At 48.6% G+C, this 20768-nt stretch overlaps 6 protein-coding genes across 6 annotated transcripts; 4 read left to right on the forward strand and 2 right to left on the reverse strand.

Moving 5' to 3' along the window:
- Positions 1 to 357: 357 nt before the first annotated feature.
- F5147DRAFT_693218 (uncharacterized protein) lies at positions 358 to 1375 on the reverse strand. The gene has a single exon (XM_041437239.1). The coding sequence runs from the start codon at positions 964 to 966 to the stop codon at positions 385 to 387; it is 582 nt and encodes a 193-aa protein (XP_041293486.1). The 5' UTR covers positions 967 to 1375; the 3' UTR covers positions 358 to 384.
- Positions 1376 to 2090: 715 nt separating this feature from the next.
- F5147DRAFT_576105 (glutathione S-transferase) lies at positions 2091 to 2953 on the forward strand (the record flags this gene model as incomplete). Its single annotated transcript, XM_041431300.1, has 5 exons — positions 2091 to 2261; positions 2320 to 2513; positions 2563 to 2677; positions 2744 to 2841; positions 2896 to 2953. 5 exons carry the CDS (start codon positions 2091 to 2093, stop codon positions 2951 to 2953), a joined length of 636 nt encoding a protein of 211 aa, XP_041293487.1.
- A 1588-nt stretch (positions 2954 to 4541) lies between these two features.
- On the forward strand, positions 4542 to 11652 carry F5147DRAFT_575961 (uncharacterized protein; the record flags this gene model as incomplete). Its single annotated transcript, XM_041431295.1, has 12 exons — positions 4542 to 4867; positions 5065 to 7665; positions 7718 to 8549; positions 8603 to 9076; positions 9128 to 9789; positions 9839 to 10638; positions 10687 to 10821; positions 10872 to 10928; positions 10981 to 11106; positions 11157 to 11262; positions 11321 to 11474; positions 11524 to 11652. 12 exons carry the CDS (start codon positions 4542 to 4544, stop codon positions 11650 to 11652), a joined length of 6402 nt encoding a protein of 2133 aa, XP_041293488.1.
- A 1949-nt stretch (positions 11653 to 13601) lies between these two features.
- On the forward strand, positions 13602 to 14385 carry F5147DRAFT_693240 (kinase-like domain-containing protein). The gene is made up of 3 exons (XM_041437240.1): positions 13602 to 13718; positions 13773 to 13988; positions 14042 to 14385. The coding sequence occupies exons 1-3, from the start codon at positions 13662 to 13664 to the stop codon at positions 14135 to 14137; spliced, it is 369 nt and encodes a 122-aa protein (XP_041293489.1). The 5' UTR covers positions 13602 to 13661; the 3' UTR covers positions 14138 to 14385.
- A 3128-nt stretch (positions 14386 to 17513) lies between these two features.
- On the reverse strand, positions 17514 to 17880 carry F5147DRAFT_693250 (uncharacterized protein). Its single transcript, XM_041437241.1, has 2 exons — positions 17688 to 17880; positions 17514 to 17635 (listed from the first exon to the last, which is right to left on the reverse strand). The coding sequence occupies exons 1-2, from the start codon at positions 17839 to 17841 to the stop codon at positions 17562 to 17564; spliced, it is 228 nt and encodes a 75-aa protein (XP_041293490.1). The 5' UTR covers positions 17842 to 17880; the 3' UTR covers positions 17514 to 17561.
- Positions 17881 to 17959: 79 nt separating this feature from the next.
- Positions 17960 to 19326, forward strand: F5147DRAFT_693255 (uncharacterized protein; the record flags this gene model as incomplete). Its single annotated transcript, XM_041437242.1, has 5 exons — positions 17960 to 18079; positions 18159 to 18488; positions 18511 to 18515; positions 18546 to 19193; positions 19250 to 19326. 4 exons carry the CDS (start codon positions 17960 to 17962, stop codon positions 18856 to 18858), a joined length of 768 nt encoding a protein of 255 aa, XP_041293491.1. The 3' UTR covers positions 18859 to 19193; positions 19250 to 19326.
- Positions 19327 to 20768: the final 1442 nt, after the last annotated feature.

Genomic DNA, 20768 nt, shown 5'->3' on the forward strand with positions numbered 1-20768 from the left:
AGACGCAGTGTTCGCATTCGAGACGTTTGAAACCCCAGGAGATAAGTGCGGCATGGAGTGTGCGATTCCAGACACGACCGTTTTGTTTCATTCCATAAAGACCACGCTCTAGTCACCATATCCAGTCCTCCTTGCCAGGTTCTGCAAATCCCTCTGGCTGTTCCATATAGCACACTTCATCGGGGTCCAGGAGAAAGGCTGTTTTGACATCGAGTTGTTCGATCTCCCAGTCGAGGGGGTGCACCAAGGTGTGCGAGGACGCGGAATGACTCCAGACGTGCTGTAGGAGAGGAGGTCTTGGTATAGTCCTAGCCATAAACAGCAGTAAAACCCCGGCAGACATATCGGGCCCTTTTCGTCCCATTTAAGTTTGAAGACAGGTCTTCATGATGCACGGCCTCGGGGCACATCTGAGGGAGGGACGAGTGTGTAAGTGCCAGTTTGTTTGAGGGAGTCGAACTCCTCCTGAAGTGCAAGTCGCCATTGAGTTGCATGGGGGGAAGCCATAGCCTCGACATAGGTGGTAGGGTCGTCAGGGCATTCCCGTGTGAAGTCTTCAGGGACAGAGGCAGCAAAAATGTCGACTAGTGATGCCAAATCCTCCTCAGAGATGGTGCCAGGTGCGCTAAGTGATGTGTCCTCGTCAGGAATCTTAGTCACAGATGCTTGCATCGCATGGCGACGGTCTGCTGCAGAAACATATGGCATGTCGTTAGCAGTGCATTGTCGTTCTGTGGTGAGATGCGTGACGACCGACGAAGTTGGGGGGTACCGGAGTGACAGGAGGGGAGGATGACACAGGGTGTGGGACGGCATGTGTATCAGAAGGGGGATGAGCGGAAGCACAGAATGGGTGAGAGATGGCTTCATGGGACTCAATAAATGATACACGGAAGTACTTTGCCAGATGGACGATGGTAACACCAGTATGCTTTGGAGTCGGCAGAGTAGCCAATTAGCACACATTCGATGGAGCGTGCATGGATCCTTGGGTTGTGCACATTTTGAATGAGAACAAATGCACGACAGCCGATCTCCCGAAGATGCGAGAGGTTGGGTTTGGAGCCAAACCAGCGTGTAAGACCTTGTTGTGATTTGACGGAAACACGGTTAGAAAGGTAGCATGAAGTGACCACAAATTCATCCCATCTGTTAGGAGGAAGATTACTTGCCAGGCGCATGGTACGTGCACGACTCATGAGAGTGCGATGGACACAACTCGACACGACCATTCTGGGCAGACGTGTAAGGGGCGGTGAATTGATGTTAAGTCCCGCGAGAGAGGAGCCACTCCCAGGGGTGAGAAACACAAGAAGGGGGCAGATAGAAAGATGAGCCGGAAGGACAGCGGATGGCAGACTTGAGGTGACGCATGAATACAGTACGGTAATGTTCCGATTCCGATGGCAGCTGCAGGCCAAGGTTGTTTTGTCATCAAGCGGTGTTTAAATTTAGACTTTGCTGAATCATTGGGCTTCAGACTTTTGGCCAAGTCCCTTTCTGGGCAATTACACTTTGACGTTAGTAAGTACATACTGCGCGTGCCACATTAATGCTCACCAATATAGATGGCAGTACTACTAATAATCGTCTGTCGTTGGCACGGCAAACCAAAGCACCCTTTCTCGGATTAAGCGGAAGCCACCAAGGCTATGGCTCGCGATACTAAGCATGACTCATACAAGTGTCGTCTAATAACCAGCTCGGAGGACTCGCACTGGCAACATCCAAGTCCAGGATTTGGATCACTCTTCTATTTCCTCACCATGGAATTTTAACCTATTTTCGAAGCCCCGCATAGCCCACTGACCCATATAGTTACCCAGATCAAGATTGTGCCGCTATGGTAAGTAGCTAGTACTTTTACGCTCTCCGAGACCTCCATTTGAGTACTAGTAACATTGCCTTTCCGAGTGCGAAGGCAAATATCAGCACTTTACTCAGCATACGCAACATTTTGGCGCCACCGATTCATAATCCAGCCAAATATTCATAGAGCCATACAGGAGCCATAGGTATAAATGATTCATGCGCTCATGGAACCCCCTCATCAACTCGCATATCATCCTCATTCCCAGTAATCTCACAAGATGGTCAAGTTATACGGTGCTCCCGCTGTTTCCACATGCACGCGCCTCGTCGCCCTCATCTGCAAGGAAAAGAATATCCCATATGAGGTGATCCAGGTCAACATGGCCAAAGGTGAACACAAGGCCGCGTCTTTCACGGCGATCCAGCCATTCGGAGAGGTGCCATACATCGTGAGTCGAGTTGTGACTAGGTCTCATGATATCCGTTCGCTGAGTTACGCCCTCAAAGGATGACGACGGTTTTATTTTATACGAGTCTCGCGCGATCGCAAGATACCTCATCAAGAAATACCCCAACCAGGGCACCCCCTTGATTCCCAGCGACCCCAAGGCTCAGGCCCTGTTTGAACAAGCAGCTTCGGTAGAGGTGTTCAACTTCACCAACTTCGTACAGCCAATTGTCTTCGAAAAAGTGTTCAAGCCGTGAGTTGTTTCCTTTTTGATTTCGACGTAGCTCAGACGATTTCTCAAGGCGCTTTGGTCTGCAACCAAATGAGGAACGTGTTGGCGAGGCGTTGAAGACCCTCCAGGAGAAGTTGGATGTGTATGAAGTGATCCTCAGCAAACAAAAGTACCTTGCTGGTGACGTGCGTCTGATTTATTTCTTGACGTTTTCTCTGGCTATGAACTGACAGTATCTGTTGGCTATTTAGTTTCTCACGCTCGCTGATTTGTTCCATCTGCCGTATGGCACTGTGTTTTACACAAATGGGTTTGCTGAGGTGTTTGACAGCAGGCCCAACCTTGCTAGGTAAGAGCTATGATGCCAGCTGTTGTGGATATGATTTAATCGTTTGACGCGCAGGTGGTGGAAAGACATCTCTAACAGGCCTGCTTGGCTCGCCGTCAAGGATGGCGCGTAAGGTCTTATTCAAGAGGTCAGGAAACGTTCGGAAAGCAATGCAGTCTCGTTGTATGCAATACCAATAGAAGTTCAGTTTGATATTTGCTGCTTAATTCATGGGAAGGAGAACGAGAAGTCCGCCACTCATGGCTCATGAAATGGTGAGGATCGTGGAGGATGCATTTACAATTGGAAATTTGTGCACAACGGCATATGAGAATCTACTAGATCTACACAAGTGATATGGTGCAATGCGATTTTGGGATGCTCGCCCGTGACTCGTCTCTACAGTATATACTCAATGGTGACCCTGAACGGTTCAGACTTCAGGGTGAGCGGCCGGTCAGTGTCTTTACGTGGGGAAACGTACCGAGGCACAAGTGTCAGGAACATTGAGTAAGGTCTAGAGCATCTCGAGCGAACCAGACCTGCTTTTGTTCCGCCCTTATCGTTTACTATATCCCGCCCTTCGCAGCTCACCTTATCTTTTCATATATTATACCGAGCTACATAGCACTCACTCATTTGGGGCAGAAAGGTCGGTTGAGGCCGCTTTAATGTTTTACTAAACAACGAACACAGCAGTTAGTGAGCCTGATTGCGCAGCCACGGTATCATGACACCCATGCCTGTTAGTATCAGGATCTTGATATGCGAGCGAACAAGTTTTGACAGTTCTCACTGATATATGTAAGTGGAATGTTGTTTGAACTCCGTCGCATGCGGTCAAGATTGAAAGCGTGGTTATGCAGGTGATGGATCATGATGATTTACGAGATGAGCACCTCTGAGAATCCTTGGCTGTGGTGTTGGGTATCGACTGCTTCGATCTAAACGAACTTCCTGGGCCGAGTACATGGTCTTCGATTGGCCAGGCTTGGTTACCAGATGGGAGTGAACATATTTTTAATATTGGGTGCCAGGATCGACATTGCGGTGCGTCATGCCGCCGGCGGATGCGATAGCGGGTGACGCCGACCGTATGACCTTGCCCACGGTTCATTAGGAACGCCTAAAAGACCGGGAAGGCCCAGATATGAACGCGGTAGTGCTTAATTTTGGGCGGCCGTTGTCCGACTACGGTACAAAGTACGTTCGATTGAATCGATTCGTTGTCTGCGACTTGGGATCACATCGTGATGGACGACGCATCAGATTTCATCCTCGAGAATCAAAGGCTTGGAATTACGCACGCGGTGTCTCTTCTCCAATTGAGTTCGTGGCTAATCTGAGACTTGTCTGTTAACCCGAGAAAGTGTTGCCATTGGTCGCCGTGTTAAACGTATTTAGTACTATTTAGAAAATCTTTTGAATCAAGGGTTCACCACGCCGCCCTTATATTTTCCCAGATTGACAACTTGACTGAAAGTACTTATGTCCGTTTGCTCCGTTTCCCTTTTCATCCTCTCCCTTGACTGTCACGCTTCATGAAACTTTGCATGAGCTTGCCCAGGACAGTGATAACCAGGTGCGTTCCTCCTCGTCTCCAATACTGACAACCCGATCTACCACCTTGAACTGATCATCTGACTACCAGAACGTCCTATTCATTGTAACACAATCCAGTCCCTTAAGACCTTCATCGCTCGTTTTTAATTGTTTACAATATGCCACCTCGACGTGGCACTCCTGCTCTCAACTCTCTCAGCCCCCAGGATGCCGCAGTGCACCCTTCTTCTACCCCGACCTCTCCTGCTCACTTTCAATTCCCTCAAGCACGTTCCAATTCTCCATCCGGCTTTGCCCATCTGCTCTCCAAGCCTTCAAGATGGTTCCGAAAGCCATCTGATCCACGCTTGGCGTCAAGTGCAGGTGAACCTCGATGTAGCACCAGTTCAGTGGCCATACGCAAGCCCAAGATATCTCGCCCCACAGACCCACGACCCATTTTTCAAGGTTTTCAACCGGAATCCCATGTTAACGACGCGAGCAAGTGAGTTTGGTTTTGTAACTTGCATTTGATGACCCTTTCCTCTATTATACCGCGTTCTCGGATAAGGTCGCCGCCCGTGCCTTGAATCTTACGCATACACTGAATTCATCCACGTTTGTGTGTTCTACACGCATTTTTTGTATTAAAGTTGGCTGTGCATCGTAATACACGTACTGATAACTCAATGCGCTTCTTAGGTCGGTTCTAGATCTTTCGTCTAAGAAGTCCTTCGATTTACAACGTCCCTTTCCCACTTCACAACCATCTTCTCCTGATACCAACGGAAGTCTTGGCGATCTTCGCAACATATCCCGTAAAACTTGGTCAAAATCCGCAGATGATCTTGGAAGCTTCTCGACGTCCTCCTTTTCTTCTGCAGACTTATCTTTTCAACATAGAGTGGAAGAATACAGGAATAGAAGTAATAGCAGTGCAACCTTGCATCCCGCTTCTGTGGGCTCTGGTCCTGGAAGTCCCGTGAAGCACATATTCCCGACTATTGCTACCAATAGCCCTCTTTCGTCTTCGCCTCCTGAGTGTGGGTTCGCCTCTCCTGACCCTGGCATTTCTATCTCCGTCTCCTCACCCACTTCAGACACGTTCTGTTCCCCTCCATCGGAAGACCCACCCCATGTCCATTCTCGCAACACGTCATTTGCACCTCGATTACCTTCTAAGCTATCCGCATCTAAGCTAGGCTTTGCGCCAACAAGCCCCAAAAGGAAGGGATCAGGGTCCGAGCGAGACGCCGAATCAACAAAGGAAAAAGATAATGACCGGAATGGCCCCAGTGGCACGCGTGGTGTCTTTTCCTTCAGTCTTGCGAGTCCTTCTTCCAGTAAACATCCGTTACCCAACACAACCCCTCTCAGTGGCCAAAACACAACGTCGTCGTCTTCACCATTACTTGCACCTACCATGCTCAAACCTGATGCACATGACAGTCGCGATTCGCGTCGTACGTCTCAGATCGTCTATAACGCTGGTTTTATCAACCGCATGGGAGATACCGCGCCATCGATCTATGCGCAGTATCGGCCATACAGTACTGCTATGAATCTGACGCTGTCGAAAGGATGGAAGGCGGCCAAGGCAGAGCTTAAAGGGTCGAAGTTATACTTCTACAAAGTGCCCAGCGACCGTAGCGCTGCCATCAAGGAACTCTTTCCTACTGAAATCGTCCCTGCGCTCGAAGAGGGTGAAGTGGATGGCGAAGCCGATACCTTGGATGATCTAAGGGCCAGTAGGGGTAGAGATGATGGCGCAGGTGGCAGGAAGAAACGTGCATATTGGGGTCGAAGGACGCATCCTGAGTTAGTTCGCGGTGACAGTGGCATCGAGAAAGGGACGTTTGAGGCCCTCCTACATGAAGCCGTATTCGCCACGACTTTCCTACAGCCTTCCGTGGAGGGCGAGGAACGAGGAGTTTCTACAGGCGAGCCTCGCAGACCGGAATGGAAAGATCTCTGTTCTGCTGTGTTGCTCTGCTTGCCTATCCTCGTAGGGCGAGAGTCATTCGAGAATGAGTTTACTCGTCTATGCGAAAACCTCGTGAGTGGTGCCGAAGAAAAAACAAAGGATTTTGAGCGCTCGTGCGTCTCATGGATGGCTGGCGAGTACCTCCGCTACCACGGCACGCCTGCTGACGAGCCTGGTTGGGATACTTGGCGAAAGGAAACGATACCCGCTTTTTCGTGGAACGAAGGTTCTGCCTCCGGAATGCCCAAATCCACTTCTACGCAAGCCGTTTTCGCACCTTCTCCAAACCCCGGTATCTACTCTCCTTCGATGTCTGGATCTACATTCTCTCCAAACCTAGGCACATTCTCCCCCCGGCCAGGCGACGATCCCAAGATGGCATCTCTAATGGAAGCCTTGGGGACAGGATTGCAATCCCCTGCATCACCCATGAAGCCTCTCCCCCAACGGCAGCAGCGCCCCCAGCATCCATTCACTGATCCTAAGCAGCGCGTATGGACATTACTAGCGCAAGACGGCTTCACCCGTGAGGTGCTCTCTCTCCTCGATCCTACCGCCGTCGCCCATAGTTTGAGAGTCTTCCATCAACGTATTCTTCAGCAACTTCCTGACAACCTCACAGCCGACCATATCTTGAAGGCAGACAGTGATCCCAGTGCTTCTCCAGATCCAGGTGATGGTGCACCAGCCGGCTCATCACCGTCAGCAGCACTATTTGGGAGCGACGACCGGCCGCACTGGCTCACACGACTACTTCTCATGCAGATATTAGGTGCTGATTCATCGTGCAGCTCTGGAGTGGAAAGCAGTGCGTCGTCACGCACGCATTCGCGCTCTGAAGTAATATCCATGTGGGCGAGGATTGGAGAGCTTTGTCGAGTTGCGGGTGATGAGTGTTCGTGGATGGCTATCTCTACTGCGCTGTGCTCGCGCCCTGTCGCACGGCTTAGCAAAGCGTGGAGGCGAGCGGATCGTCAGAGTATTATTTCTGTGGAGTCGTGGATCTACCCTGGGGGTGATGGGCAGGTCGCGCTTATCAATGGGCCTGTTTTGACGCCCTGGGGTGGGGAGATTAGGGATCGAGCGAAGCATCTCCTCGAGCAAGCTAGAGAAGAGAGGACGGATGAAGTGTGGGCGGCAAAGCCTCTTTTACAGACAAGGGACTTGTTCGAGGGCTTTCGGACGAAGATTTCGTTATGCCCTAGGAAAACCTCGACGGACGATCTTCCTCAGGACGTTGAGAAGCTCCTCAGCTTTTGGCAAGATTTCGTGGAGGAGAAAGGCAACCAGTTCTCGATATTAGCGACCAAGTTCCAACGGTATGTTGAACGGTCGATATCCTGAGGTAGAACCATGTTGATTTGTGAATAGGGCGGATCAATTCATGTCACTTTCGTTAGCTGCAGAACCGAGGCGCAAAGGATTGTTTGAGCCGTTTTTCTGGTCGCATTCCATGTCTACGCCGCATACGCTTTGTCATCCCCTTACGCCCCTGCTATTTGTGGATCCACTGCCAACCGTCACGTTCCTTGATCGAGGACAGATTTGGCGTGGCCGGCTAGAGAGTGGACCGACGAAGCTCAGTGTTGACGAGCTTCAGCGTCTCCGCGGACTTGATGTGGCGCTGACTCCCGCATCTCGTAGGGTGGATGCCTCGTCCAGTAAAGATAAGCTATTCAACATCGGTGATGTCGACATTCGGGAGACTGCCATTCCTGTTTATGACGGAGAGCTTCTCCTGGTCGCTCGCAGCGACCTAGATCCACTGTCCTCATCTCGGTCTCCTTCTCGTCCGCCATCCAGACCTCCGAGTTCTATAGTCGAGGGGTGCAATCTCGACAAATGTATGACGCGTTCACCTTCTATCCGTGTAAAGCCTGGATCATCTCAGGGTCTCGAGCGGAAGAGCAGCGTTGCACGTCGAAGCTCGTTGCCTTCTATATCTTGTCGACCGAACGCTATGGTAACAGAAGTATCATCAGAGAGGCCCATCCGCGTCATTGTGCAAGCTGGAACTTTGGATCGCCTAGTCAATGTCCTCGTGCATGGCCTTCAGGGTGTTTCAGTAGCTGTGGCTGATGATAATGGCGAGACGTCTTTAAGGGATGGCAAAACCAGGGACCTTGTCGTTGATCGGGCTGAGTTTGCGCGAGTATGGTGGCATGTGTTCCGGAGTTTTGTGACGCCTATCGTCTTTTTTGAGGTATGGTAGTCTCTTTTCTGCGTTTGAGATGGCCTAATTCATATATTCTATAGCTACTTCGTAAACGCTTCTTGAGCAGTCGACCTTCCAGCCAACCTTCTGCAAACAGTTATCTCCACGTAATACAATTTCGTTCGGAAGTGCTCGAGGCGATCAAGGACTGGATAACGTCTGGAGGAGGAGCCCAGGACTGTCTCGATGATGTTCAGCTGTTTGAAGCTGTGCGCTCTTTCCTGGACAATCCATTCGATCGCTCTTCCTTCGATGCTCCGACTATGATTGAGAATGACGTCAGCCAAGCTTGGGACACTCTTGACAATGCTCGTCAAATAACACACACGGCGTTCACAACACAGACTCAACGCCCTCCTTCCGTCTTCTTAGGTGATACCCGACCGCTAAAATCGACACTTCGGGTGCGATCCTTTGGTAATCAACCACCGGACCTTGATGCGATCAGTGCTGATGAGCTCGTCGAGAATTTGAACGCTATGGGTTCTGCGGCGTTGAGTAATATAAGCGAGGAGGTCAGTCCTCCCCTTAGTAACTTCCAATATGGTTGCTCATTTTCCTTTCAGGACCTTTTCATCACCGCTGATCTGTTAGAGGTACAAAGCGCAGATCGTACCGGCTGGTTTTCAACTCGGGAAGTTCCGTCGACAGATGACATTGACATACAGTCCATGTATTCCCACCTGACGGACGTTCAGCCATCTTCGCTGATATCCGAGCTTTCTCAGGATACTATCTACCGTCTCCTACCGCCTAGCATCCGCAGTTGTATCCGTGCCTTTAATATTCTTCGGAAATGGACGATTTCTAAGCTCGTCACACCGAAACTAGGGATCCGACTACGGCAGGCGAGAATGGACCTCTTCCTTCGAGCCATCGAGATTGCCCGTCTAAGGAGCATGAACGCTGGTTCTGTGTCCTTTGGGTGTGGGGACCGATCTTGTGTCCGGTCTTTCGTCGAGGCTGTCCTAACCTCGGCTGTTGTTAGCTCAGAGAGCCGTATGCACCATCGTCCATGGCAAAATATTGCGAATATTCGGGGGGTTCAGTGCGATAGTCTTGTAGGGCTTCTCTCAAGACCGGCTATGCCCAAAAAGTCGTATGGAGATGTTCTCGCTGTTGATGTCAGCTGGATTCTGGAACGTATACTGGAGTTGGTGAGTATACCGAATGTGGTCATGACGTCAGGCGAGAACGATCAGTGCATCATAAACTTAGACAAGCGCAGGTAAGGCAAATTATGGCTATCAAATACGGTCTGCTGACAGGTTTCCAAGGCACCTTTGCAACCTCGTTCTGACTACCCCATCGCTCTCGAAGAGGAGCCGTCCCCGTGAGGACGTCGACCGGAAAGACTTTGAACGGTTGAACAACATCGAGAGAGAGATGAACTTGATTTCACTCGACCACCGAAGTATCAGAGACGAGGCCCTGCGGGAAGCCCTACAAGCTCAAGGCAATGGTTCGGCATCTGTCAAGAAGACGGTACGCCCATTCCAGAAGCTAGTTACAGCGCAACAAGAGAAGTGCAAGCGAGACAAGTATCTCCATGACCGACTCAGCAAAGATAAAAAGCAGGAACAATTGCGCAATGAGCGGAGAGATGATCAAATTAATAAGGCGATGCGGTCTCGAAAGCCGATGACCCAGGTTCAGAAGCAACACCGGATGAAGAAAAGCTACTCCTCAGCGTTTTTCCAACTGATGAGGCCTATCTCTAGTGCATTTACTGATAGCATGCACGCTACCGCATTGAAGCGATCGCCCGCTGAATTGGACTTCTCGCCCTCTGGTAAACCTTCTTTGGTTCTTTCGGTCGTTGACGCTCGAGTTGCCCAATTTATCAATAACGAGAGGTCGTTCACATTCCAGCTGGACACCGAAGACGGCGGTCATTATTTGCTGCAGGCTATTTCTAAACAAGAGATGGTACGATGGATCGAGCAAATCAATCGTGTTGCGAAACTTGCTGCTAAACGCCGCTTGACGTATCTTGGAAATTCACCAAAGCCGCAACTCGCAGACCATATCCATGACCATCCATCAGCTACTACAGCTTCGCGGGATCCCAGAGCTGGTAAGGTATTCCAGGTTCTCCATGTCCCTGTCTCTCATACGTTTCTAGTCTTTGGAGTCGAACTGGAGTTTCTCCTCGAGCGTGAAGCTAATGGAGCACAGCCCGAGATTGGCTCGATCCCGTCGGCTATTCTGACTTGCCTGTCTGAAGTCGAGTTCCGTGGCCTTAGTGAAGTTGGCATCTGTATGTTCTGGCGTCGCTTTCTCTTGCAGAAGTCTGACTTTTTTTCACAGATCGTGTCGCTGGTGCTACTTCTGAAGTTAACGCTCTCCGCGACGCCTTCAACAGAGGTATGGTTTCTATCTGAAATGGCTTGCAGGTAATTAACTGATGATTCGCTAGGCGAGTGGCCTATCACCTCTGATAATGATATCCATGCCGTGTGCGACTTGGTCAAGTCATGGTTTAGGTTACTCCCTGAGCCTGTCTTCCCATCGTCGTCCTATTTCAACGTTATCGAGGCAATGAGTAAAATCTATCCCATTGATAGTCTTTTTTCAATGCTCATGTTCTTGCAGAGCTCGAGAATCTTAATGCGCGGCTTGCATGTATCCGGAGTGTTGTGCACGGGCTTCCTCAGGCAAACTTTGATCTTTTGAAGAGGATTGCCGAACATCTCGATAGGTGAGGTTTTCTGCTTGTTTCTTTTGTCAGTTGCATGATATTGATGCTACTACTGCAGAGTAACCGACTATGAGGAACACAATCAAATGACAGCCGAAGCCCTTGCAATAGTTTTCAGCCCCAACCTCCTTCGTGCACCACAGAATGACTTTGCCCTGATCTTGTCGAACATGGGACATACCCACAAACTTGTGAAAGCCCTGATCAGTCATGTACGTGACGTGACACCACTCATCGTTCCTTCACTGATGCTCGCTGCAGTTCCATGTAATTTTTGACGACGAGCTTGAAGCCGACCATGACGTAGAAGAGGATGAAATGGAGGAGCCCATCCTCGAGGAGGATGAAGAAGAGGAGATAGACTCTCCAGCTGCGGGCGATGAGTCATAAACCATGGACGTTCATGTATACCGTCACACCTAACCCCTTCATCTATAACGGACTCATTGTTATCATCATAATCCTTTTGCATTCCGTTCTCTGGGTCACCCACGACCATTCGCGGATATCTATCATGGACATTGTACAGTACCACACTCCCCACAGTATTCTCGCTGCTCATCCTGACGCTCTTTTTGGCTTCATCCATTTTTATTTATTTCCGTTACTCGTGACGTTTCCGGTCTGCGTAAAATTACTGTAGATCAGTCTAGATGCTCTCGTAGCACTGTCCTAATCTTCATCCCAGTCACTTGCTTGTTGAGGGGTGGTGCTAAATGTGGATTGATCCCAACCTCGAACTGCGTTTGATAGTAACGGTGCAAATGATAAAGTCCGAGACACGAATACGCGACGACGTTGGACTTTTGTACCTTTTCGCTGAGGACGTTGATGGTGGAGTTGTCTGTCGGGGGTGCATCTAGGACACGCTGGAGGTGGTGGGTGATCATGGCCATTGGAAGAGAGCGCCAGTCTTGGTGGAAAAGTGAAGGTTGGAGGTTGGGGAGTCAGAGGATGTGGTGACTGCGTAGAAAGGGTTGACGATGTTGATAAGTGCGTAAGTTGCGTTCGGTGGGTGCGGAAGAATCAGAAGCTTGTCACTTTGATCTGGGACAGCAAGCTAACTTGTGGATGTTGGAGGTGGCTTGGAGGTTGGAGAGTAAGAGGGTACAGCCCCGGCTGCGGAGAAACTTGACGACCTTGATGATATGTAAGTCGCATTCGGTGGGTGCGATGAGGATAAGAGTCAGAATTAAATATCAGTAAGGCATTATGGCAGGATCTTGGTGATCGATGATAGAACTTAGCTCGTGAACAAAGATGATAGCGTCTTTCGTGAAAATGCAGATTTGGCCAATAGGGACTATGTCACTTTGTCAGTACTTGACTGCCCCCGACCTGCACCTACGGTGTAAGCTTAACCCACAGCCTATCAGATTCAACGCGCAAGTCGCAGAGAGCGGTTGAAATGCGATAGGCCAAAATTGCCACTCACCGACTTTGGAGTTCTTAGTCAGAGACGGCGCAGCACAGCTTCGAAGGAACGGCAACAACCGAGATAATCTTGTCTATTTCCAATTTGCGAAGCAAAGTTTCACCCAAATTGGCATTAGTGATGCGTTCACTCCACCACCACGCGGACGCCGTCTGTTGAGCGTCTGTTTCCATCTGCAGACCAACCGCTTAAACAATGATATCACACGGTTGCCTTTCGTCACCTTGAACGCTGTAACCTAGCACAGTTACTATCATGCAATGGGTAATCGCTTTCTTAAAAAATTTGTGGTAAGTTTTGCCTTTGTATTCAATGTAAATAGCAGTCACTGATTACCCTCGGGCCTCGGTAGAAGAGAAATGACAGTCGCCACCCTGAAAATGAGCCATATAATATTGCTGCCACAGAAGTCAAAAAAACTCCAGTTGTATCGCAGTGGTGCAGGAGGGCTCGGTGATGTCTGGATGTGTTCTTGGCAAGTTCTTGGTCTCGACAATCTCGGGTTGGAAGGTCCAAGGTAATTGTGCACTAGGTCGAAAATCCACAATATTAAGTACCTTTTAGGTCGCGGTCAAATCAATTAGGGTTCCTCGAGCAGACGATATAGAACTGCTCAATAGGATAAGCAAGGTGAGAGCAAGAATGATCTGAAAGTTTTTGTGTTCATCTATTTCAACTCAGGATTCATCGTGAGGCTCGTGTTTGGATTGCCCTAGAGCATGGAAATATTCTACCTTTCAATGGTGTTGTTGATGTCCGGACCACTCCCTTCCCTAATTTCTCCGTGGAGTAAATGGATCGCTCGACAGTGATCTGAAAAGGGGATATATTCCTTCCAAGGTTGACAAACTGAGAATGGTACATACCATATCTTGCAACACCGGACGAGTCTGACATATCTTCAGTTGAGACAGATGGCGAGTATTGTGCGTTTATATCTTTTTTTTCTATATCTGGATCAGATATGCTCACCGACTTGTTAGTACACTACAAAGAAGTGGTCCATGGCGGTTTAACATATGTACGTCTTAAAAGTCGTAGCTAAGATATCTCGTTATGATAACTTGATTTACAGACCAATGTTCTGATGAGCGCCGATGGGAAGCTCTATCTTGCAGACTTCAGTCTCTCAATGATCCTTTTAGTAGCACAAAGCTCCAACTTCAATTCGTGCCATACAGGAAATGTGCGGTACATGGCGCCTGAGATACTTGGTTTACCCGGGGAAGGGAGAGTGGTCGTGCCAACCAAAGCTGCCAATGTTTACTCATGTGGTTGCATCATGCTTCAGGTGTGTTGTCCCTCATTCGATTCCATTAAAGTTACTGTGCTGACAACGTACAGCTGTTGTGTGGACGTGTACCTTACCTCTGGCTAACCCAAGCGTGCCACATCACTGCGGCAAGAATCGCGGGAATAGAACTTCCGTTAATTCTCTGATATCGAAGGCGTACACAAGGAGTTTTCGTTCAAATGCATATCTGTCAAATTCGGAGATCGATCAGTGGCTTCTGCGATTGCAGAGTTCTTAGGAGTAGAGTAACAACAACATGAATGCACTGCATCAGTGAATACCTGAGTCCTCGTTATTGTAGCTGTGAGAATTATTTTACTGCCAAAGAATGCATACTATACGAAATTTGATCTGTTCGTAGTAGCTAGTCATATCATGAAATCCAATATCGTCCATGACTGTTAGCATTGGACTTGAAGCTATCTTGACATATTCTAATCTTGCTATACTTCAACAATAAAATAAAACGGCCAACCTCGATTAAAATCTCACTGTCCGTCGCTCGTACTTGTAAAAATAAAATGGGCGAAATACAAAATGGAATTGAGTGGAGCTATTACTGTCTGCCACGCGGTGCTTGACTTCAAATGGTACTAGTCGTGTGGGAGCTCTGGAGTGGTTCTCTTCATCGAGCGAGCGTTGTATGGATCACAGACGGTTGACGAGAAGGAGAAACTTGCAAGAGCATTGTCTGAGATAGTTACTAATTTTGTCAACGCTGTTCCTTGTCTTCGAAGAAGTATAGGATCATCGGTATGCCGTGGAATAACTTGATACCGTCGCGGGTATCTGAAACTGGAGAGGATGCTGTGATGCCTGTGACCATGACTATTGTACCAGAAATCTTCGATCAAGCGCGTACCAAGAATGAGTATGCGTATCAATTTCAGAAAGACAGTAACTCATTATCTTTGCGCAGCAGTTGCAGGGTCACTAGCCTACTAATGGCATGGGCAAAATGCAGGTACTACACATAGTAAGTATAAGGGAGCAACGAGTGAAAAAAACATGAGATATCGACCGAGTACATATTGGAAGCATCGATGAGAATAAGCATCAACTTCCCCATTTTGTCGCTGTGCTGGCAGGTTCACTACAGGTTCAAATGATGAGGCGATGATTGGGATAAGAGACAGGGATCAGAGCAAGCGTTCTGTGGTTAAGAAGAGAATTGTCGACGCCTGCAGCCTGCAGGGTCGTAGACTCATAATCAAATAATACGCCCCTGTAGGTTCTGCTGAGACTTCTGCCATTTGACAGCAATAACAATTCTTCCAAATCGATCAGAATCATGCCCATAGTAAGTGTACGCAGGATATGGAAGCTGGCCATCGTCCTACAGTGTTCTCCCATCCTCACAGATATCATTCGAGAACCCCCTCAAAAGATCTCATATCGAAAATGCGTTTCTCCGTCCTCGCCGTTGTTGTTACTTTGGCAGCATCTATGGAGTGTGTCAGTGCATGTGTTGGCCCGAATGTATATTGCGCCACAAACTCGGACTGCTGCAGTAACGTTTGTCGCGTGAGTATGAACAGCCTGTCGGCAACCAGGATACAACCAACATGACTCACCTGCACGCTTCAGGGTGCAATTGGTAACTACTGCGAGTAGTAGTCGGTTGAAAATTGAAAATTGAACCGGCAGCCCAAGTGCTACGTCGAGACAGTGAGTCATGTTTCTGTTTTCGCTTTGGTATCATGGTCAATGATGCAATACCTAGTTCGGAGCCAATTAATACAGTTGTACTACTCGAGCAATGTGGATGTTTGAATTTATCTGAAAATGATTGACCGTGCCTAGTCTTGCTCGTTGTCCACTGAGCTCGAGGTCGAGTAGCGTAGGGAGCTCGAGAAAGATTCTCTTCATCGCGCAGGTTTTGGATGGGGTGCAAGGGTGGGTGGCGCGAACATGTGAACAAATGAGATAGCAATATTCAACGTAAAATTGCCGACCACTTTCACATGGAAATGTGTTGCATTGTCGAGGAAACACTGATTTGCAAGCTCGCGGGCCTGGTAGCTAAATTAGCTCCAACCTTGTTCAGTTGAATGGATCTAAGAAAAATGCACAAGCAAAGGCCTTGCATGAAGCCGAATATGGATCCATCCTGAGACCGACGATGAAGGAGGTTGCAATGTGTGTAAGTAAAAGGCAATTCGGCGCCATCGAAGAACCAAGCTAAAAAGACCCCAGTGAATAGAATTCATAGAACGAGTATGATCATACTCACCCTCGCCACGGCTTTTTTCTTATATCCCTGATGCACTGCACTGTGTGAGTTAGGTATCCTGGAAGTGAATGCAAAATACTGACCCCCTTGATACTAGCTGACATATCATTCCAACAGAGGGCAATTGCACTTGCTGGTTCACGCTGGTGACCATGCGGCAGTGAATGTGACATCAGGAATGATAGATGGATCACCAGGCGAGTACTGGCTGCGGACCACTCGTGGAGCGCACGACGAGAATTTGCCCTTGTAAAGGTAACCGTTACAAATAGGTTGCTCCTTTGTTGGAGAAGTTTAGAGCAATCTTCACAGCAAGAACGAGAACTATAGCTGTTGTAAAAGCGTGACTTCACGCGTCCAATTAAAAGTAGATACGAAACCGTCAGAAGCCAGTTCCTTCATCACCGTAAACATAACATTCGAACATGCGCGCGAGCCTCGGGAGGATACCTCGTAGAGGTGTGCGAGAGGGTTGCACAAATCTCTCAGGGAATTTGGTGAGGACCTCTCTGGGGATCCGGCAGGTCTCAGAGACCAGTTTTAAGGAAACCGGGTTTGTTCAAATTGTTGTGGGAACGAGGGAAAAGGGTGCTGAGTAATCTCCAGCTGGAGGATGGCAGCGCTGAACTTCGTTAGCTCAACGTTAGCTTCTTTCCTTCTTTGCTGTCTGGTGGGCTCCTGTATCTCTTATGTGTTTGGCGGAGTTTCTCTTGACGAGTGACGATTTGACATTGACCTAACATCATATCAAAATTAGGGAGATCCTGGTGACTCGGATATATCAGAACAACCTCGCAACAGTCCACCTGTTCATGAGCGGAAGCATTCAATCTGAGGGTCTCGATTTCGGGAATCTTAGCATCAGTTGACCGTGACCACGTCTTAACAGTTTGGTATGTGATATAAATATAGCGATTGTCCCTATTGAAATTAGGGTCGCTATCGGTCACCCAGTGTCACGACCTTGAACGAGGTGAACCACAATAATCTCACTGGTGGTTTTCTTCACGATGCTGAGGCTTGTTCTTTAGTTCTTGTTCCAATGCCTCGACACCAGCTCCTTCTTTCGAATGATCTTCAATGTCACGTACACCTACTTCAATGTCGGCTGAAGACACCGATTTTCTTCTACTTTCACTGTATACAAGTTGAATGACATGAGGCCTGAGCGCGAGGTCTTCTATCAACGCTACAGTAATTTAGTCGGGAGTCCGGTCGAGGTGTCAGGAAAATTTGTATAAAAGTGAGCACATCCATCAACTCCGTGACGAACTGTATATCGTGCGATCAAGCACTGTGCCAACGCGAAAGAGATAAGACTCACTATTGTGACATGCTCAGTTTGCCAAGCTCATCCGGACTTGCTCTGGCAGCACACGAGGGTACTTCCGGACTGGTACAAGGCGCAAAGGTGAGTCGTGGGGTTGAATTTCGGATGCAAAGCGAACGACTCATACTCACAGCATGCGGACACACAAGGCCAATGCAGCATGTGAGGCCTTCCGGGCTGGTCGGGCCACAAGCACGGTCTAAGGGCGCACACCAATCTGCGCTGACAGGTATAATTCTTGTCAAAGCTGCAACGACTGCGACGACTCGGAGGTATGAGAAATGCATGGCTCGTGCTAGGTTATATGGGATGTGTCAAGAAAAACAATGGCTCTGATTCTGCTAGTGGTGGCCTTGCTCTTATATCCTATCGGAAAAAAACAGTAAGCTTGGCACTTGTATCAGAATGGGTGCACTTTCCAGCGGAGTTCAGGGTGAGAGTATAGGCAGAACCGAAGGTTGGCGGATAAACAATCCAGAGCATGTGGACCGTAGACCAATGCATACCTCAGTGGACGTGATGGAGGTAGGACTGCCGAGGAAAAACATTGAGTATTGAATGTCAAGATGTCCGAATTTCCATTGAATTTCCATTATGCCCCCAGCCTTCGAGATCTGAGCCTTCCCAACTGTCTACGTTCAGACCCACTCGTGATCTTAATGTTTACGAGCTCTCTGCCGGCGAAGCCAACTTTGCCACGGGCTTGCAAAACGAGACTTCGGTACTTTCCATCCACCAAGAGGAGACACTCGCACATCCAGGGACATCCGATCCTACTGTTTTGAAGTGGTCTGCATCCATACTTAGTGTAACGTTGTCTGCCTCGAAAGTAGCTCACCATGTGTTCGACCTTCGTTCTGCTCCGATTCCCATCCTACGATGCGCCTCGTCGGACGTACATGCCGATTCGAACATATCTTCCCTTCCTCCTCGCGTCACAAACAAACACGATGGAGCTATAGTACATAGCGATTCAGTCGCTCGATACAAGCGTGGAAGGTCTCGGGCGTGTATATCGCATCTTTGATGGAGTTTTTGAACCTTCGCGTTGGCAGCGGAGCTCGACAGATGTTATACGGCCTGGCGTGAGCTTGGTGACGCACAGCACCAGGGACGTGCTGCCGTTCGTACTGCCAGAATCATGGAGTATTGCCCTGAGCGCTGCAGAGATGCCACCATCTTCAGCAGATCCAATACCTCTCTTGGTGTATGTTGTCAAGGGTCCGAAAAAGTCCGGAAAGAGCATTTGCTCGGATGCTCTTGAACAGGCTTCTGGCGAGATTTCAGGGCGTTGCATATCTTGAATGCGACGCGAGGCAATCCGAATTTACACCTGGGGGGTCGGTCGCCCTAAACATCATCGAAAACCTGGTATTTGGTCCGCCGTCTACACACCCTAGTCTTCCATACCGAGTACACTACGTTGGAGCAACTTCACCACGGTGCAGTCCGGCACACTATCCTGCGGTCCAGCCTCGTAGCTATGTCCATAACTCACAGCTCCCAGAACAAGACCAGAAAGTGGAACACCGCCGACCATTATGGTTGATAGGATTTAGCATCTTTTTGATATCTAATGTATTTGGATCTTTCGTGCAAATAGCCTCCCCGAGTCCTGTAGTCATATTGGCACCCCTGGGTACTGTTTCTCTCCTTTGGAATGCCTTCTTCGCTCACGATTACTCCCGGGAACAGCTCTCGTGGTTTCGGCACTTCGAGCACAATATCAAGTTCTGCTTTCATTTCGGCACTTCTCCGATATTCTACCATCGGTTATCGATTATCAACGACCAGCCGTATCAGTGCAGAGCGTCATCGCCACAGAATATAGGCTCTGCATCCTCCTTTCAAGGAGTTATTTCAACGACAGGTGTCTCGGCGAGGGGGTGTATTGGTATCAATGCCTATTTAGTCACCTTTGTCACCTTATCGTATGTACTGTCATCACAAAAATTGCTCAACCGTGAGATTACCCGATATGGACGGTAGGGTGGCTGAACATATGACCAAACAAGTACGTGTGATGTCATCAACACCCCGACGTGACATTTGAATGAAGCAATTAACTCAGAATGAGACCTCCCACCTCGCGATACTATCATAACGACATTAAGTAGATGATTCTTGTATCTACATGATATATCCTAGACACTACAATACATACGTAATGTCGTATAGCTACTGTAATCAAAGTATTTGCGCAACAGAAAATGAAAATGCAAATTTGATGCACGCCGGGCATTCGATCGATTGAGAAGCATGCTAAATACATCAAAGTGCGCCATATCCTTCCTCTGCAAGCACGTCATCATCGAGCTCCTCTCCTTCGTCAGCCATGACTCTACCCTCGTCATCGCCTTCTTCATCACTCTCGCTGTCAGCATTGTCATCCTCAATATCCTGCCACTCCTCCTCTGTATCTGCGTCTGATATGTCGGCAATGATTTCTTCAAGCTGATCACCCTCTTCCGGTTCTTCAGCTCCATGGTTCTCGTGCTGGAGAATATCGTCCCAGTGTCTGGTAGCTTTATGGCCGATTCCGCCACCGTGAAACCTCATGAACATGTCTCGATCGACAAATCTATATATATGATGTAAATATATCAGCCTTAGTTGCAAGAATAAATAAAAACAAATGCGCACATGTTCACATATTGAAAACGGCAGTCAGACTCAGGATCTTGAGGATCTGACCGATGTTGAAAACTGGGAATCAGATGAACTCCACGAATGACAGAGTCTGGATCCAAAAATCCGTATGCGTCAGGACTGTCTTCATCGAAAAATTCAAGGCGCTGGAGTCGTTTGGCAGCCCAACCTGCAGGTGAACTATCTCGTCTGAACCATCGGACAAATAAGAAGTCCATCCGAGTTGGGTGTGAGTACATTTGAGTGTCGTCCTCGCGGTATTCAATATTGATATGATAGATCCCGATCACACGGGCATACCAGTATGGATGAATCTTCTCATCTTCGTGGGAGAGAACCATAATGTCGGCACGAGTGTGGGGATTGATGGTGTCCTGTTCACGTCGTAGATCGTAGGTTGTATAGTTGATGCGCAAGATACTGTGGTGGTATATCTTGTTGTCTGTGAATAGAACTGAGGTGCGATCAGCATCGGAGAAGTCATGCTCATCTCCGTCATATGCAAGATTGCGAAGTCGAGCGAGGAGATGGTCCTTGAGTCGTGGAATAAACTCCTAAGAAAATA

The sequence above is a fragment of the Suillus discolor genome, assembly GCF_016758755.1.
Source record: "Suillus discolor strain FC423 chromosome Unknown F5147scaffold_24, whole genome shotgun sequence".
Classification (NCBI taxonomy): domain Eukaryota; kingdom Fungi; phylum Basidiomycota; class Agaricomycetes; order Boletales; family Suillaceae; genus Suillus; species Suillus discolor.

Coding starts and splice junctions, on each gene's coding strand:
- F5147DRAFT_693250 (XM_041437241.1), bottom strand. CDS start 17,841: ATGCATTTCTCATACCTCCGAGTCGTCGCAGTCGTTGCAGCTTTGACA. Junction 17,636..17,687: donor TGGCCTTGTGTGTCCGCATG/CTGTGAGTATGA, acceptor CCCACGACTCAC/CTTTGCGCCTTGTACCAGTC.
- F5147DRAFT_693218 (XM_041437239.1), bottom strand. CDS start 966: ATGTGTGCTAATTGGCTACTCTGCCGACTCCAAAGCATACTGGTGTTA.
- F5147DRAFT_693240 (XM_041437240.1), top strand. CDS start 13,662: ATGCTCACCGACTTGTTAGTACACTACAAAGAAGTGGTCCATGGCGGT. Junction 13,719..13,772: donor TCCATGGCGGTTTAACATAT/GTACGTCTTAAA, acceptor CTTGATTTACAG/ACCAATGTTCTGATGAGCGC. Junction 13,989..14,041: donor GTGGTTGCATCATGCTTCAG/GTGTGTTGTCCC, acceptor GACAACGTACAG/CTGTTGTGTGGACGTGTACC.